This window comes from Phoxinus phoxinus, assembly GCF_949152265.1.
Source record: "Phoxinus phoxinus genome assembly, chromosome: 23".
NCBI lineage: Eukaryota > Metazoa > Chordata > Actinopteri > Cypriniformes > Leuciscidae > Phoxinus > Phoxinus phoxinus.
Genome location: NC_136898.1, coordinates 25,563,077 through 25,581,504, shown reverse-complemented (window position 1 = coordinate 25,581,504; position 18,428 = coordinate 25,563,077). Strand labels below are relative to the sequence as shown.

Below are 18,428 nucleotides of genomic sequence, written 5' to 3'. Positions count from 1 at the left end.
AACGGTTAAATCTAGGATTTTTTGTCCTCATTTTTGTGGTCTCTCTCTCACATATTGAAAATCTTATAAGATGTAAAAAAAAAAATTTGGTGTGTACCCAGCATTAGGCTTTAGAAACTTATTTTATTACTGTCTTTTTACTTGTTTTTTCTGAAAACAAAATGTAGTATTACCAAAAAAATCGGAAATTGGCTAAGAAAATTTTAATTGGTGCATCTCTAATTATAAACAACGAACTAAGAACATTTTTAATATCATTAGAGCAGAAATATTCAGTTGCTACTGTAGGAAAGTGCAGTAAAGTTCATTACAGCCAAGCGGTGCCAAGCCTGCTGTCAAAATAAGGAAGCACCTTGTGAGAGTATTTTGGTTATAACCCGAGTGCACTCAATCATGTAGGCTGCGGGCGGTTCCTTAAAGGGAAAATACAACAAACCTCTCGAGTCAGCTCAAGCACAGCATGCTAGAGTCCAGCAAACAGTCTGCAGTGTGGGGAAATCTGCCCTCCTCCCACACCAGGACTAAAGCAGCCCGTTAAACTGGCTCTTCCTCAGCACAGCGTTTCTCAACCGGTGGCTTGCAAAACCATCTTGAGTGTGTAGTCAAAACAACAGAATAAAGGTCATTCTGTAAAAATGCCTATTATTTTGAACGCAGTTAAAGTAAATGCTAAGAGTGCCAGAGAAAAACGTGTTGTCCTGATTCAGAATCTGCTGTCAAATGAGATGTTGTCAGGCTATACGTCAGTGTCATTATCTGAACGTTATTTTCCTAACTCGTTACGAAATTAAAGTTTCTCACCTCAGAAAAGCTAACTTTCCTGTCCTGTGTGACGCGCTGTGCTTGAGTTATGCTGTGCATCACTTCACTAGCCTATATATCAAGAGTGAATTAAAGGCAGGTTAGGCAGGTTTTTTCTAAAAAAACATTTTCCCAAATTTGTTTAAACTGTCTTTATATAGCCTACCAATACATAATTAAAATGTAAGCACTCTGAAAAGGAGAGTATAAAAATCGAGTGTCTGTAGTCCTCTCAGGGCAGCAATAAACACAGCTACTGTGTTTAAATATTCATCTTAATACAGCCGTGGTCATTTAGAAGAATCTCACACGGCCTCAAGTGTTGTTATAATGGAGATATGTAACTGATTCAATCATATAATGTGCTCTGAACCTACGTGCTTGAGTTGGTACTTTACAAAAAAAAGTTAGCTTTTCCGAGGTGAGACACTTTTATTTCGTAACAAGTTAGGAAAATAACGTTCAGATAATGACACTGCTACGACAGGCTTTTCAGAGTGGGGATCTATGACGTCACAGGGTATCAAACCCCGCCTCCGCAGAAGAAGAGCGACGCCCACTTCAACACTGCCTGTTTAGCCCCGCCCACCGACTTGCGCATTACATGAAGCTCATTATAATATGCAAAACTGTTATCCAATCATAGCAGTGGGCGTTTACTTCCAAGTCTTCAATGCGGCGCCCATAAAAACCGAGCGTTTCAGGAGCTAGCTCAAAACCAGGGTAGAAAATAGCCGATTACTTCTTCATTTTGATGTTTTTGAATGTAAAAACCAAGGGTTTTTACGTGACCCTTGTCATAAGTTGACCTCAGACAACAATATAGACAATTTTAAAAGCCAGTTCATGATCCCTTTAAATTTACAAGCATGTATTGTCAATTAGCAATTACCAAAAAGTACCAATAAATGACGTAACTGGTACGTCGTGTGTTATCTCTGAAGGATTTATTCTTCCCATCTTGATGTGCAAACAGTTAATTGCACTCTTTGCTTAAAATTTCATCAATAGTGGATCATACTTGAACACAATGTCCCTTCAGAGAGAGAGAGGCTTGCTCTGGAGAAACAGCAGTGATGATGGCTTTATTATAGGGGAGGTATTGGATGCGTCATAATTGTCTTGCTTTAAATTAACTTAATTACTGAAATTGATTTGACTCATAATATCACATTTAACATTCTTCCTCCTTATTGTGACACCCTAACCAGACACACGCAACACACATACTCTAGTTATGTCCAAAACATACTTATGATGCATACAAAATCAACATGAAATCTTATTTTTCCACCCATCGCCTCCAGCCATCATCTATAAATCACATGACCATCCAATCGACTCACCGAGGATGAAAGACCAAGATCCGTCATTATTCCTCAGAGGATATCCTCAACTTTATTATGAATGACTTTTGATTTCATCTATTTTCACTAGGAAATAAATTGCATTAAGGAGGTACGATGATTTTAAAGGTTCAGAGCACATTATATGATTGAATCAGTTGCATATCTCCATTATAACAACACTTGAGGCCTTGTGAGATTCTTCTAAATGACCACGGCTGCATGAAGATGAATATTTAGGAGATTATGATCCTTCAGTTTCTGCTTTTTATGAATTAATGACAGGCCCATTCTTATGCCTGGTTTCAATATTGCAGATGAAAGACAAAAATAACTCCATTAAAAAGCAATCAGTCGATGAAATGCTCAAAGTCCAAATGCTCCGCATGGAGACCCGTCACAGAAAGGGAAAATGCTGGAAACATCTGCTAAGAAAAGGTGGAAACATCAGGTCACTGCCGATGATTCAGCGCAGACGACCGCAGCACTGATGGATATCCGCTCGTTATATAACTGATGAACATAAAAGCCCTACGCAAACTCAAGAGCTGAGGCTGATCTCAAAGCACTGCTCAAAGATTCACTTTCAAATAAAAATGTCCTGATCATTTACTCTCCTCCATGTCTGTCTTTCTCTTCAGTCGAAAAGAAATGAAGGTTTTTGAGGAAAACATTTCATGATTTTTCTCCATATAATGGACTTCAATGGCAACCAACGGTTTGAAGGTCCAAATGTGAGTTTCAATCATAGTCCCAGTGCAGCTTCAGTCTCGGCACGATCCCAGGCGAGGAATAAGAGTCTCATCCAGCGAACCGATCGGCCATTTACTAAAATAAAATTAAAATTATATACTTTTTAACCACAAATGCCCGTCTTGTGCCATCTCTGAGATGCGGCACGCATTACATCATCACGTTGGAAAGCTCACGGAAGTACCGACCCAGTGTTTACGAGCATGATGTATGTATGTTGAATGACACTTCTACCATGGTCTGGGTGAATACTCGATTCTGATTGGCTGCAGGGTGTCCATTAAAAAGTGATGTAGGACACCTAGCAAAGGAGTTCTAAAACCGCTAGATTTCGATTTGTAAAACTAATTAAAATATAAACTAATGTTTTAAAAATGTGTTATTTGGCAAGTGAACATGGTATAAGCGGGTTAATGCCCGACGAGGTGTCCACTGTCAGGTATTGTCGGACTTCGGCTGCGCGTCGGGCGGTTCACGCCTCGCCGTCGTCCATTAATACCTGACAATGGGCATTAACCCTTACATGTTTATATGTATTTGTGTCAGTTTAGTGTTTAAAACGGTCCTTACGTGTGCATATCATTATTGGTACGTGTATTAGTCTTTGCCCGTTCGTCTTGCGTGAGCTTTCCAATGTGATGGCGTAATACATAACGCATCCCAGAGATCGAACAAGACGGGCATTTGTGGTTAAAAAGTGTATTATTTATTTTTAGTAAATGGCCGATCGGTTCGCTGGATGAGACTCTTATTCCTCGACTGGGATCGTGCCGAGACTGAAGCTGCACTGGGACTATGATTGAGACTCACATTTGGACCTTCAAACCGTTGGTTGCCATTGAAGTCCATTATATGGAGAAAAATCCTGCACTGTTTTCCTTAAAAACCTTCATTTCTTTTCCACTGAAGAAAGAAAGACATGGACATCTTGGATGACATCGGGGTGAGTAAATTATCAGGATTTTTTTATTTTAAGGCGAGACACGGCAGGCAAAAACATAGTTTTTTTTTTCACTGGTCAATTTTGAGATTTTGGGCTATTTGTCTTCAATAACATGTCTTCTTTCAGACTTGTGGTGAAAAAAAGTCCAAAATACACATTTAGGTCTTTATTTTACTAACTTTGTCTATTTGCGTCTGTAGATTTCTCTGAAATTCAACAAAAGTTGGCTCTGTCTGCTCCCTTTAATCACGCACATCACTGGAAAGCTCTCTCTCCTGTACAATGCTGTCGGATCCAAATATGGTCATTTCCTTTTAATCAGTAACCAATCGTGAAAGTACAATGGGCATTTAACTGTAAAAGCGAAATCTCATTGGCTGATGTCAATTTCTGACACCGTGATTGGTTCAGATGCATCACGTGACGCGCTCTGACATTTAGATGTGTGTTTTTGACTGTTTTTCTGCTCAGTTGAAGGCCATAAATGCTGTGTTTATAATAAGTATGTGATTTAGGTGGTTTGTATTGTTGTTGCTAATGATTTGATAAGATATTGTGTCAGTAAAAAGTTGTTTCTACTAAAAAAGTATGATTTTTTACATTACACATCTTTAAATGCCTTTTTCTCAAAATTAGTTTTTTGTCATTCTCCAGTGACACATCTCAGCCGATGTACACCAAACTCTCCAGTCACACACTTAGCAGTATTCTGAAGATATGTTCAGAGGGATTTGTTAATAAATCATTCCTGGCCTGATTTATGTGACATCTTAATAAAAAAAATATGTCGAAAAAATATTTTTTACGGCTATGGACAGTATATTTTGATGTCCTAGGTAATGAAAGCATATATCCTGAAATCCCTCTGAACATCTTTTTGCATCTTGTGTGTTATCAAAATGAAAAAAGAGTTTTGCACCTGGCTTAATCATATGTTCAGATCTATCCCGTGAAAATATATGCAAAATTGCGCATATTTAATGAGATAATGCATAATTTGCATAATTAAACATACAAATTTCAAAAACTTGTAATAAAATTTTTTTATGAACTTGTGTAAGTAATCAACTGAGGAAGTTTCATGGTGATATCTATTATTTTAAAATTGTACCCTATTCACCTGTAGTGTCTCGCCTTAAAGTGAACACGACTCGTACAGCTGTTGTAACCACGGCAGGGGTCATCATAATTCTCTGGCTGTAGGGTGATGATGGTAGTATCTTATAGAGGATGAAGGGTCAGTAGGTCAAAGGTCAAACCCAAACCCTGAGAACAGGACTGCATAATTAAGGCCAGGGGATTGATTTCTGCGTTCACTCTAGGGCTGAATAATAACCATATGCCATTTGAAAAACTAATGAGTTCATAAATAAATTAATACACAAAGCAAAAGCAAAAAACAGTGTGAATGTGGCCTATGGAAACTCTTGCTTTCCCCTCCTATATGAGACTTGTAAAGGGTGCTATTATGCTTTTATCCATGTTGAAGTATTTTCAAAACACAAAGTCCCTCGAGCGGGAGTTACTCTCTATATCCGTGCGCACTACGGCTGTGAACATGACGGCTCGCACCTCGGGCTTAACTTTCCAGACTATTTTAAACATCGTCTTTACTAACTTTCTGGGCCGGCAAGTTTCAATTACACTAGAAGCCTATGGAGGAGTGAGACCCTCTCAGATTTAATCACTAATATCTTCATCTGTGTTCTGAAGATGAAGGAAAGTCTGACGGGGAACAACATGAGGAGAGTCATTACTGACAGAGTTTACATGTTTGGGTGAACTAACACTTTAACGTCACGGTACGGTACGGGTTTGGAACAGCAGGAGGGAGAAAAGAAAACATAAAATTGCTTTTTTTTCTTTTCTTATTAAACAGTGGTTTACTGAACAAATTGTGTCTGTGCCTTTAAATAAATTAAATTATAAATAAAAAAAAATGTCTTAAGTATAAAAAATATATATGCTAATGCAGTGAACTATATGGGAAGCCATATATTATAAAGCGGTTAGTTCCAATCCTTGATTCTGATTGGCCAATAGCTGTGTTTTATTCACGATAAACACGGCTATGACCGCTTCACCCAACGGCTCTATGTATCGCTACACAACACCCCTAGCAACCGCTCTTAGCAACGCAAACACATGTTTGATCTCATCGATATTGTTCACTGAAGCTATAGTAGAGTATTGTGAGAGATCGAGTGAGCGAGTGTTCCTACATTTACTGTAGATATAGCATTTTCCTTCAGGTCAGTCCTATATTCATAATAATAAAAATCCGTTTGAATGTCCGCTGCAATATCTTGTGCTTTTAACAGTTAACGGGTTTCCCCGGCCCATAGTCATCCGTCAGTCGCGTCTTCCTTCTCCGTGATCACAAGTTTGAGTCCTTTCAATGTAAAAGTCTTCTCTACTGACCGACTCATTCATAAACACAGTCTTCGCCGCCATCTATTGGCGAAATAATGTGTGTAACTTCTGTTGCTGTTTACGGTTTACAAATCCATTCAGCCGATCTCCGGGTCTAGCGTTAGCACTTTTAGCATAGCTTAGCATAGATCATTGAATCTGGTTAGAGCGTTAGCATCTCTCTCTAGGGGAGTTGGAAAATGAGCCTATTTCCGAAAAAAGTGGAGTGTTCCTTTAAATAATAATCAAGACAGGTTAAGTAAAATATAGCCTAGCGACTCTATCGCTAAATATATGCACTATATTAGCCTATATAGCGTTGTCACGCCACATCAAAGAGCGTCAAAACGGCATTTATTGTTAGATTTTCATGATAAACTGAACAGAATTTGAGAGATGAGATTTATTGCGATTATTGGTGGTTTAAAAGTGGTTAATGGACTACAACCGAATGACACGTGCCTAAAATTCTCTGTACGAATACGTGTACATGTGTACATATGTGTAAATGTTAAACGCCTTCATTGTAGTCTTGACTTTTCTTCCGGGAACGAACACGTCACAATATTCCTCATTTCAATAATTCCCGCCCAAGGCATACAGAGAATAAAGGGGAAACAGTAGTGTGTGTTAAACTGGCGGTTATGGTAAGCACACTCGAAGCGCTCGACCAATCACAACTAGGGGTGTCACGATTCTCCAAATCCTCGATTCGATTAAATTTTCGATTCTAAGTTCACAGTTCGATTCGATTCTCGGTTTTAAATTTTTTTTTTTTTCCAAAGCACAGGTTGCTATGCCATTTTTAGACCAAATTTAAATTTAGACCAAATGTCAAATTTAAAACATTTATTAAGAACACAATGTAACAATAACTTATATCTTCAGTCAATTGGAAACTTAAGCAAAATAGCCTGCGATAGTTTCTCCTTTGTAACCCCTTCTTCACAGAAGATAACATTCAAGTTCACAACAAACAAACAAACAGTTTAACAGATAAATCTATGCGTCGCGCAGAGCCACGTCGCGCAGAGCCACGTCGCGCAGAGCCACGTCGCGCAGAGCCACGTCGCGCAGAGCCACGTCTTTAAAATTCTAACACTTTATTCTCTGTGTACAGTACACACACACACACACATACCGGCGGCGCCATTCGGCGTCTCATAACATAGACATGATCTTAATTCCATAATGTCCATAAACATATTGCAGGTCATAAACTGAGAAAGTGCGCGCGTCTGGTGTGCGATACCTCCTCGAGTTGTCATAGACGCGGATTGGAATTTGGATTCGATTAATCGCGATTAATCGTTTACAGCCCTAGTTTTTTGTACTTTTAAAAGTAAATTTTTGATGCAATATTTATTTTATTTTCCATCAATAATGTTTACAAAATAATGTCATTAATCGTCCATAAGCTAGTTAAGAATAGCGTCATATCTGCGGCAGGAACGTTGGCTGTTAGTACAGGGGTCATCGTCATATTATAAAACCCTTATTGTTGAGCATGTGCATCATATTTATTATTAGCGATTTCAACATACTCTAATGTATAGAGTAAGAAAGTGAAAGGACAGGACAGCGTGTGTTTCTTGCAGTGAGATATTGGGCAAGCTTTACACGGTTATTTCCTTTAGCATGTGTTGCATCATGGTCTCTGGTTACGCACGCCACAGCATTGCCATGTCATGTTGCAGATGTGTTCCCATCCGCAGCACTGGCCGTGTGCTATAAGAGGACCGACCGATGGAGTGACCCGGCTCTGGGGTCCCGTGCAGGGCACAGTGATAGGCCGGCTCAGCGGGGGCTTTACCATGACACAAGTCATAGGCTGATTATTTCCCTTGATATTGTAAGTGCATGCAGTAATTTGGATGATTTGGACATATTGTTCTGTTAAGCAACGGCATGTTATATTCCTGATGTAGCTACACTTTCAAAACTAATTGAAAGAACTAATTATAACTCATCATATGTTTTAAACATCACTCAAAAAATCTGTTAAGTAAGTAACCATTGGCTACAATAAGAAAAAAAAAGGTAACACTTAACTTGAAGGGGTGTGCATAAGACTGATGACACCTTCATAAGCATGACGGACACATAACATGAATATGAAGGAGGTTTTATGCATGTTTATGACTGTCATTCACTCAATTATGACATTTATAATGCAAATATGACATTGCTTGAGATGTCTTTGTCATGACAACTTGACATTACCAAGACATCATAACCTGTCATAAATATGTCTGAAAATGATTCAACACATGCTGAACACCATGTTGGACACGTGACAGTGCTGTGGCTGTGGAGCAAACCCTACAGGACCAGATCTCCTGAAGCACACTGCTGATTGGCTGGTTACATCAAACATCAGCAGACAATGAACACAAAGGCTGAACAGTGATGTTTGTACTGAGGGTCTATGGCAACTCTCACCCAGCACTGATCATTTACACTATTATTATTATTACACTATATGTACAGCGTTATAACGCGCATTTATGTCAGATGCACAGCAGCATCACATGGACATCAACCCATCCGTCAGCTCGCACTCATTTGTATCCTTGTGCTAAAGTGTGTTAGCTTCACTAACGTTACTAGATGTGAACGAGAAGCTGCAGCTACACACATAAACATGTTCAAAGTGTGTTTTCTGTCAAACACACACACAATCGCGTTTAGATTGAAACTGAATGTATGACACCAACACACACACACACACACACACACACACACAGTGAGTATTGCAGAAGTGAAAGCGCGTGAAGAAGCGAGTTATCGGGAATCGTGCAAAACACTGAACGAAACAGCGAAACAAACAGGCAAACTCACCGGCAGAACGATTTACATTCAGCAACAGTCATTTAAAGCTGGATGTTGAGCATCACTGTGATTTACTTCAGCTCAGTTTAGGAGCAGCAGTGTGTGTGTGACTGTGTGTGTGCGTGTTGTTGTTGCGCGTCCCCTCAGTCTGGCGTCAGTTGGTACAGTCCTGTTTGAGTGCGCGCGTGTGCTCGTGCGCGCGCGCGCTCAGACGTCATCATGCATGGCACTGTTTTAAATCCAGATGTTGAGGAAATCCGGGGCTTTTCTTTAAAAGTAACTTTTTTAGGGTGTGGTCAATGTGATAATATAATATTAGGCTATATCTTTGACATACTTAAGCTGTAGACTATATACATTTAAACTGTATGTAATAATTAAATGCATAGCTATGCATTTTATTTTTATTGACACATTTTATGCATCTAGTTCTCTCTTTCTTTTATCAGCTACACATGAAACGTGGTGCTGTGTACTGCAAATCACTGTTGGTTGGTTCCTATTAATAAATTGCTTGCAATGATCCACTTTTGTAAGTCACTCTGGATAAAAGCATCTTAATAATTAAATGTGAATGTAAAAGAGGTTAAAAAAAGCACTTATTATTAGAAAGGCCCAATGTTCAGGGTCACATTAAAACCTTGATGCTTTAAGTTTCTTTTTAAGCGGAGAAAACATTACACAAAATGACTCCCCACATTTGAACAGTATTAAAGGCAGGGTAGGCAATTTTCTGAGAGGCTAGCAATAGCCAGATAGCTTTTAAATCTCATTGATCCCACCCTCGCTTTAAAATGTCTCCAAAGCCACACTCCTGTCGTCATGTGTGTGTTACGCTGCTTCCTGATATCACGTGCGCAAACACATAACCTATATTTATATATATAAAACAGTTATGTCCGGTCAAACGATGTATTAATTAACTTCAGATTGGATTGTGTTGGTAATAGGCACTTAATTACCACTTAACAAGTGCTGTCGATCTTCTTTCTGATCTGAAGTGTGTCCCAACGTCGAGAACGCAACTGATGTTTTTCCAAGCGTCTCCATACTTGAAAAACCACGGAAAATCACTTTTAAACAGGAAATGACGAAATATTTACGTACATATTTATGTAGGCTCCATATTTACAGCGGGTCTATTTGCATGCATTACCTGAGGTAATTTACTGAAGGTAAAAGTCGCCGTAATCTTTACTGTATTGTCCGTGATGATCACTGACATGCACATTCGGACGGGACTAAAATCACAGAGAAGCTCTGGTAATGATTACTTTACGCCTCCTCTCCATGTTACACTGTGCTGTCCGAATAGGGCTGAACTCTGGAGAGCATGAAACACTGATGTACACACACTGGACATCGTATCACTGGATTCGGACCAAATGCGAGGATTGGACGAACATTTTATGGTCTTATGCCTTCCACAGAATATATATACACATATAAATACATTTAGACCACATCAGGGTGAGAAAAGCCACGCCCACTTTTTCCTCATTTGGTATTCCGTTTCTCTCGGAAATACGTCACAACACTGAGATAAAGTCGGTTGCAACTTCCGGTTCACGCGGACTTTTACTCACGATTGTGCTGTTGTACTATCATAGTGATATTTATTACAGCAGCATTTGTACTCTTGAGATATTGCTAAATTGAACATGTATTGTAGAGTCGAAGGAAACGGCAGAGCTCTGGTAACTCGTGTGTATGTGTACAGTATGTGTATCAGTGCGTGTGTGCGTGTGCGTGTGTGTGTGTGTGCTGCTAACGGCAGTGACGGGTTTGATTCCCAGGAGGCACATGCGATGACATGATGAATACTTTAAACCAGGGGTGTCCAGTCCTGCAATGTTTGCCTCCAAACTCCTGAACCAGCTCATCACGAGCTTGAGGATTAGACACCAGGCAGGGGTCTGTTGCTTAACATAAAAGTATCTGCAAAATGAATGTGTTAATGATCAGTAACTGACGGACCAGGTCTTTGTTTACCTCTAGATTTCTCCACTATGGTAATTGATTTCTCTTTTGATGTAGTCTGTGCTTCTTCATCTTGTTGTGATCACTTTACTAAGAAAGCCTCCTCCGAGCACAAACACATCATACACTCAACAAAACACTTTTTGGCTGATGAAAAACATGACGGTTGCACATGATGAAACATGTTATCTCTTGGAGATGGCATGAAGTTATGTAATAAGTTGTATAAGTACTCGCTTGAATCAAGTTGCTGGATTCATGTAAGTTGAATTCAGTTTAGTTTATCCTACACATTTCCATCATGTGAAATCACTGTCCACTATTGAATAAAGTTCAGCAAAACATACTTTTCTGTACACATGATGGGCGTTGGCAACCAGAGGATGGTACTGGTTAACCCATGGCATTCCCATATCGTTGCATCTTTATGCAACTTGAACTCTTGTTAGCTGGTCCTGGCACAGTGCCAAACCCCCAGAAACACCAACATAACACACACTCCTTTAAATACCAAAGCCATAGATTAACAGGTCTCCACATTTTCACATCTTGCTAAAAATGCATAAAATAACACTTTATTTCAAGACGTCTGAAATTGAATAGTTATTTACTAATATATGCACAAAACAGAGCGCCAACCGAGTAGTTTGTCCGAATACATATTTGAAAAACAATAGGCGAACAGTCCCGGGATGGCCTTCTGCTTCCGGCGAGAGTCTGACAGTAACAATGAATGTAGTATGTCCGAATTTCATACCATATTCATACTATATCCAGGCAGAGCATACTTTTCACTAAGTAAATTCAAATTAAAAGGTACTTCCCTATACGAGATCTCAGACGCCGCGCCGATCTCCCTAACCAGCCCTAAAGCATGATGGGAAGTGGACATACAGTTTTCTTCTTGTTTGAAACATGTTCTTTCAACATGAAAACGTCAAGTTAAGCCAAAGAGTGACTGTTTTAAAGGGGTGGTTGATTATGATTTCACTTTTCTAGCTTTAGTTAGTGTGTAATGTTGTGTTTGATCATAAACAACATCTGCAAAGTTACAGCGCTCAAAGTTCAAAGCAACTAATATTTGCTTTTAAAGAAATTGTTTTTTAAGGACTACAACAAACGGCTGGTAGGAACTACACCACATTCCTCCCGGGTTAGTGACATCACCAGCCCTAGAATTTACATAAACCCCGCCCCCTGAACACGATTTATAGATTATCATGACAGAATATGCTAATCAGTGACTAGAAGATAACTACACATAATCTACATAAATTCATCAACTAACCATTCAGAAATGTCCTGTTCTTCTACATGTTGTCACTTCTTCTTGAGTCTCTCCATCATTGTCTGACTCCGGTTTGAACATAAACATTGAAATGTTCAGTGCATGCGTGTGTGTGTGCAGGGTGCGATTTGTGAAAAAAACAGAGGGGGGGATGTTTTGAAACATTTTTATTCACATGAACTTTATCACTGCATTTGCAGGAATTGTAAAATCTTTTTTCTTATTAACTCATGAAGTAACCTAACGCAATATTTTTACTCTAATAGCTTATCTTTCCCACAATATTTCCACAGACCTGTGATCATGCAATAACGTTAACTTTACATCGAGATGCTGAGCTACAGTGAAATGATAGAAAAGACAGATGCATTATCTGTGTTAGCAATTCGCCTCATTCGCGTGAACTGGACGCGCGAATGAGGCTATAAGCCCCGCGCTAAACGCACGCGCGTAAATGCGTCTTTACATTGACTTAAAATTGAAATCACTCGCGCCAGACGCTCAAGAGTGAGTGAGTAATCGCTTTAAAATAAATTGACTTTAATCAAACCACGGATCCGTGATAAGTTTTGTGATCCGTCTCGCCGCTATGTAGTAGCACTATGATCACTTTGAGGGGAGGATACATTTTAAAATAATTAAGCAGAGGCAGGGATACATTGACCAGAAAGGGGGAAATCCCACGCATCCCCCCCGGCAAATCGCACCCTGTGTGTGTGTGAGGTAAAAGGACACGAGCTCTTGAAGCTCCGCCCCCTGTGCCCCCTGTACAATTTTAACATGCTATATAAAAATATCTGTGGGGTATTTTGAGCTAAAACTTCACACACACACACTCTGGGGACATCAAATACTTATTTTACATCTTGTGAAAGGGCATTATAACCCTTGTTGTTGAATCCATTTTCATTAAATCAATCATATTTAAGGAAGTGAAATTCTACAGGAAGAATGCACAAGTGTTGACCCTAAATCACACTTGATGTCATAACATTAGAAAATGAAGGCAAGTTTACCCACGTGTCCCAGAAAAGTGACCGCAAGAGTTCATAATGTACACACTTCTTTCTTTCTTTTTCAGACACTTTCCTTAAAGTGAGCTTTCACAATAAATAATAGTTGCTTTCATATTTTCTCCCTACCATTACATTCACTCATTTTAAGTATGAACTGAATGTCCAAATATGTTTTAAGGCCATTGTACAATCCTCAAAACTTGTAAAAAGCTAAAGAGGAAGTTGAAAATTGGTTCTAGTCCATTTAATGTGAGGAATGTCACAGATGGGCTTCAGATATCAGCTGTAATCGGCACATCTGGGTGGAGAGACAAACACACTCAAATCCCAAAGAGGCGCTCTTCGAATCACTGTGATGACACTGTCAGTCTGAACACATGCGGATCAACCACTGGTATATTAACTATAATACAACATATATGTAAACCCATCAGATGTGCATAAATGTGAATTAAAGCAGCATTATTAGTGGAAAGCGCATGTACCTTGACAGGAACGGCGGTACTGAGTCCGGCCGACGGCACCATGATGATCTGTGTGGTGATAACCCGTGTTTCTGCCGAAGTCTCAGCGCCGTCCTGGACAGGAAGTGATGTCATACCCGCGTCAGGTGTGCCCCTGGAGGAGCTGTGCTGCAGGACAGGTGTGTGTCGCTCCCCATACAGCTTGGAGGAGCGCTCGACGACCGCGCACAGAAAGGACCTCCTCGCCTCGCTCGCTCTGCCCCGAGCACACGCTTGCTCTTTCTGTTTGGCGCTGTGCACCCAGCTGGTGTGCGGCGGCCGAGGCTTGCTGAGGCTCACCACGGGGACCGCGGGAGGCGGGGGCAGGACGAGAGGCTTCGGGCTCGGCGCGGGTCTGATCCCTGCGGCCCTGGCGCTGGAGAACGGCCCCGCTCCCGGATGGAGGAAGCTCACTCGGGTGAGATTGGGACACAGCGCTGAGAGCGAAGAGTTCCCCTCTGAAGCTGGACTCATCTGGCTCATGATTGCAGATTTCCCTCGGCGTAAAATCCAATTATGGGACTCGGTGTCTCATCTAGTGTCGGCTGTCCTAATTTCGATCCTCAGTGAAGAGCTGCAGTCTGTAGTTTCTTCTTGGGAGGCACTGTAATCCAATGCTTCGGTGCTATGAGTGTCAATACAACTACTCGTAGTATTGTAATATTTTGGCCTACGTCCTTGAAGAGACGGGTCTTGGCGACCCCTGGCAGAGGCTCTCCGGATGGTGCAAGCGTCCCGTGAGCGGGTCTGAGACTGGCGCTGGTGGACCCAGAGGAAGGAAGTCTTACCATGATGATGATCTCCAGTTTCCTGAGGAGAGGCTAATCTTTTTGAGTTTGGTGTGAGGGGCTCTGGAAAGCTCACTAAAGAGAAGTCCCAGAACCAGGGCTGCACGATTATGACAAAAATCATAATTGTCGATTATTCCCTTGAAATTGTAATTGCGATTATTAATTATGATTATCACAATTTACATTGAATGATGTTTTGAATTGCTTTTAAATGACTGCGTGCCATATTGTGATAAGCTGAAAACACTCTTCCTGAAAAAAGTTTCAATTACACTAGAAGCCTATGGAGGAGTGAGACACTCTCAGATTTAATCACTAATATCTTCATCTGTGTTCTGAAGATGAAGGAAAGTCTGACGGGGAACAACATGAGACTGACAAATCACTGACAGAGTTTACATTTTGGCCATTTATCTACTTGTTAGTAACTGCCTTTTTAAAAAGCTGAGATTTTACAGAAGAGAAGATGGAGCATGTGCCTGTCAAAGTCACATGACACGTAGTATAGAGAGCCTAAGTCCCGCCCCTCCGCTTCCGGCTCATGGGACCTTATTTCGGAAAAAATATGGTAGTCAATGGCGAGAGACAACTTATCTTTTTATTCCGTCCGAACTGTGCCCTGAATTACACATATGATGTTTGTCAATTTAAAAGATAATTATGAAAGTCACGAAAGTCGCAGTTTGTCATAAAGCAGAAGAGTAACGTTTAGTTTTATGTGGAAATCGCTCAATGAACTACATCTCTCGTCTCGCACTGACGTCACCGTTGCTCGTGTGTGTGCAGTCTGGTACAACACACTCCGGCATCACGGCGTAACGTCACGATTATAACGTAAGACTATAGAAAACATGACAGACGTTAGCTTCAGTAAAGTTAGCTTCAGTAAAGTTAGCTTCAGTAAAGTTAGCTTCAGTAAAGTTAGCTTCAGTAAAGAGTGAAAAGGTATGACGTCACATGTGCGCCGTCTTTGTAATGACGTATTTTCACAGTCTTACACCTCAACAGTTTTACATCAAACTGCGACTTTCTTGACTTTAAAATGTATCTTTTAAATTGAGAACATCATATGTGTAATTCAGGGCACAATTCAAACAAGATCAAAATATTTGTTGTCTCTCGCCATTGACCACCATACAATATTTTCCCGAAATAAGGTCCCATGGTGCACCGGAAGGGGAGGAGCTTAGGCTCTCTATTGAGCTTGAACGTCCAGGAAATGACCTCCGAACTGAAAAGGGAACAGTGACTGAAGCCTTAAAACATATTCAAAACAGTCAACTATACAGTCAGCCCTGCAAAATATCAATATCCAATATATGAAGGATTAAGGCAGTGAGTACTGGACATCTTAAATCCTAAAATTCAACACACCTCTAAACCTATACAGTATCGATATTTAGTGATAGAAAAACTGTAGTCTGTTGAGGTCATCAGCATGTGTCTTCTGTCCACTAAGACTTCTGATTTAAGGAAGTATTGTAAGACATGTGACTATTGCTTTGTTTTCCCTCTGGGTCCTAATGATGAATCTTCCTGTCAGTCTGATCATGTTAAATGTTAAAAGTGTTCACAGTAACTGAGAGCTGTGTGCTTCATGCACTGCTCATGTGTAGGAGATGAAAAAAAGTTGAAAAAAGTTGACAGTTGTCTTCATGCAGTCCTCCAGTCAAATAATGTAGACAGGACTGAAAATGTCGTGAGATTGTGAACTGGGTTACATCCGAACCTTTCAGCTCAGAAAATGAGGACATTACGATTGAAATTAACCTGCTACTGATAAAGAGGCCAAAGATGATTCGAGAAACAGACTGACAGTGTCTTAAAATAAAGAAGTGGGTCAAACTGTGATTGAGCTGTGAAAAGAGCATCAGGACTCATTACTTGAACTAGTTCTAGCAATAATAGTTTTGCATAATGCACCTGCCATCTCACAGTACATCCAGACAGGACTGCTGACTTTAGCAAAGGCTTTCTCGGTGATATAACGAGCCTCTCAGTCTGAAAGTTGCTGTTCACTGAATGTCACTCACACACACACCAGGTTCACTTTCATATACGGTTTTATGACAAAGTCGCTGACAAAATGTGCAGCTGTCTTATTCCAGTTCTTTACATCACTAGCGTTTCCATTACAGATTTGCGCAAAACTTTGGGGATTTTTTCTAAATATCGATACATTTGCGAAATGACGGTGTTTCCATTAACCGATGTTATGCGACTAAAACTTTAAAAAAGTTTTTAAAAAGTCATTTAAAAAAAATCACAGCCACCTCACTAGACATTATTATTATTAACGGAAGAAGACGTAACGTTAGGCGTGTTATCCAACCATTAATGTAAAGACCCTTATACTGTGAGCGTCACATACTGTATAGGTGTTTGTGTTTCTCACTTATTTTTGCCTCGAGGTCTTGATTGTGGCATTTCTTTGAGGTTTAGAATCCAGTATTCCTGTAATACTTTTGTCTTTTATGAATTTAATAAACAACTCGGTCGCGTATTCTCTGTCCGAACACACCGCGCCTTCTAAGTCAGGTGACTGTAAATGCGCAAAACTGTTTCCATTGCAGTGTTGCTAAATATTTCTGTCGAATTGCCTGAAAAACCTCCTCATGCGAGCGTAAAAACTTTTTTGCGATAAATGGGAGTTTTTGCAAAATTGACGTGTTTCCATTGGGCGTATTTTCAATTCGCAATTTCAACCTTTCTCCACTATAAGGACCTTCTGTGCAATGGACAGCTTCCATGGATGTTAAAGTTTCTTCATGGAACGACAGATGCAGATAAAAACCTGTATTTTTGAGAGTGTTTGGACGAATTGAATTGTGTGGCTTGTCGCAATATCTTTATCTATCTAATAAATACCTAGTCGTGGCAGTGACGTACATTTTGGGTTTCACAAAGCTTGCTGTATTTGTTCAGTATTTGTAGATAATTTTTGTCACATGTTTCTACTGGAAAACAATGACAAGCATTTCATAAGCTTTAAAGGCTTTTATTGGCAAAACATTAAATATATTTCAATATTTACAGTGTAGACCTTTCTTCGTAACCTCTGCTGTTCGCTCTGGCATGCTGGATAGATATCAGCGTCTGGGCCAGATCCTGACGGATGGCGATCCACTCTTGCTCGGGGTTGATCACTGTTTGTGGGCTTCTGCTTGTCCACGCATCTTTTGAGGACTGACCACAGCTTCTCTATGGGATTACGGTCTGGGGAGTTGCATGGCTAGGATCCAAAATTTCAATGTAACGATATCCAAGCCACATTTCATTTCACTCTTGCCTTGTGACATGGTCATCCATCATGCTGGGAAATGCACGGATCATCACTAGATTGCTCCAGGGTTGTTGGGAGAACAGGACGCTTTGATGCCACATTGTAGATTTGAAAATCATGCTTTCCCCCGTTATGGTTGAATCACGGAAGCTACACCAGTTACTTTTGCCAAGAGATTTCTATGTATTATTTTATACATGTATCAGCCAGAGAGAAACAAGCATAGCAGAATAAGGCTATAGATGAGGAGGTCTTCATTCCCCATTTCTCTATTCCCTCCCCCCATCATGCCAGCTGTAATGGTTTCTCTATGTTCTACCCATCATGCTTTACGTTTCTCTGTGTATCTCCTTCCTCACCCCATCATGCTTTACGTTTCTCTGGGGTGGTACAGTAAGATTGAGCTTATATACACCACTGAGGGATTTACAACGTCCTCGTAAGGTAGCAAAACATGTTGATTATGTTTAAAAATGAAAC

At 40.2% G+C, this 18,428-nt stretch overlaps 2 protein-coding genes across 5 annotated transcripts in view; one reads left to right on the top strand and one right to left on the bottom strand.

Moving 5' to 3' along the window:
• psd3l (pleckstrin and Sec7 domain containing 3, like) overlaps positions 1 to 14,491 on the bottom strand; it is a 148,927-nt gene extending 134,436 nt beyond the window's left edge. For 2 of the 3 annotated variants that reach the window (XM_079600220.1, XM_079600221.1), the window contains exon 1: positions 13,857 to 14,491. In XM_079600220.1, the coding sequence (XP_079456346.1) occupies positions 13,857 to 14,357 (501 nt within the window). In that variant the 5' untranslated portion in view covers positions 14,358 to 14,491. Of the gene's footprint in view, positions 1 to 9,096; positions 9,297 to 13,856 lie in introns of those variants that run through there. The other variant, XM_079600222.1, reaches the window with a different exon arrangement.
• Positions 1 to 18,428, top strand: part of sh2d4a (SH2 domain containing 4A) — a 54,753-nt gene that overhangs the window by 8,913 nt on the left and 27,412 nt on the right. The gene's annotated exons all lie outside the window — the stretch shown is intronic.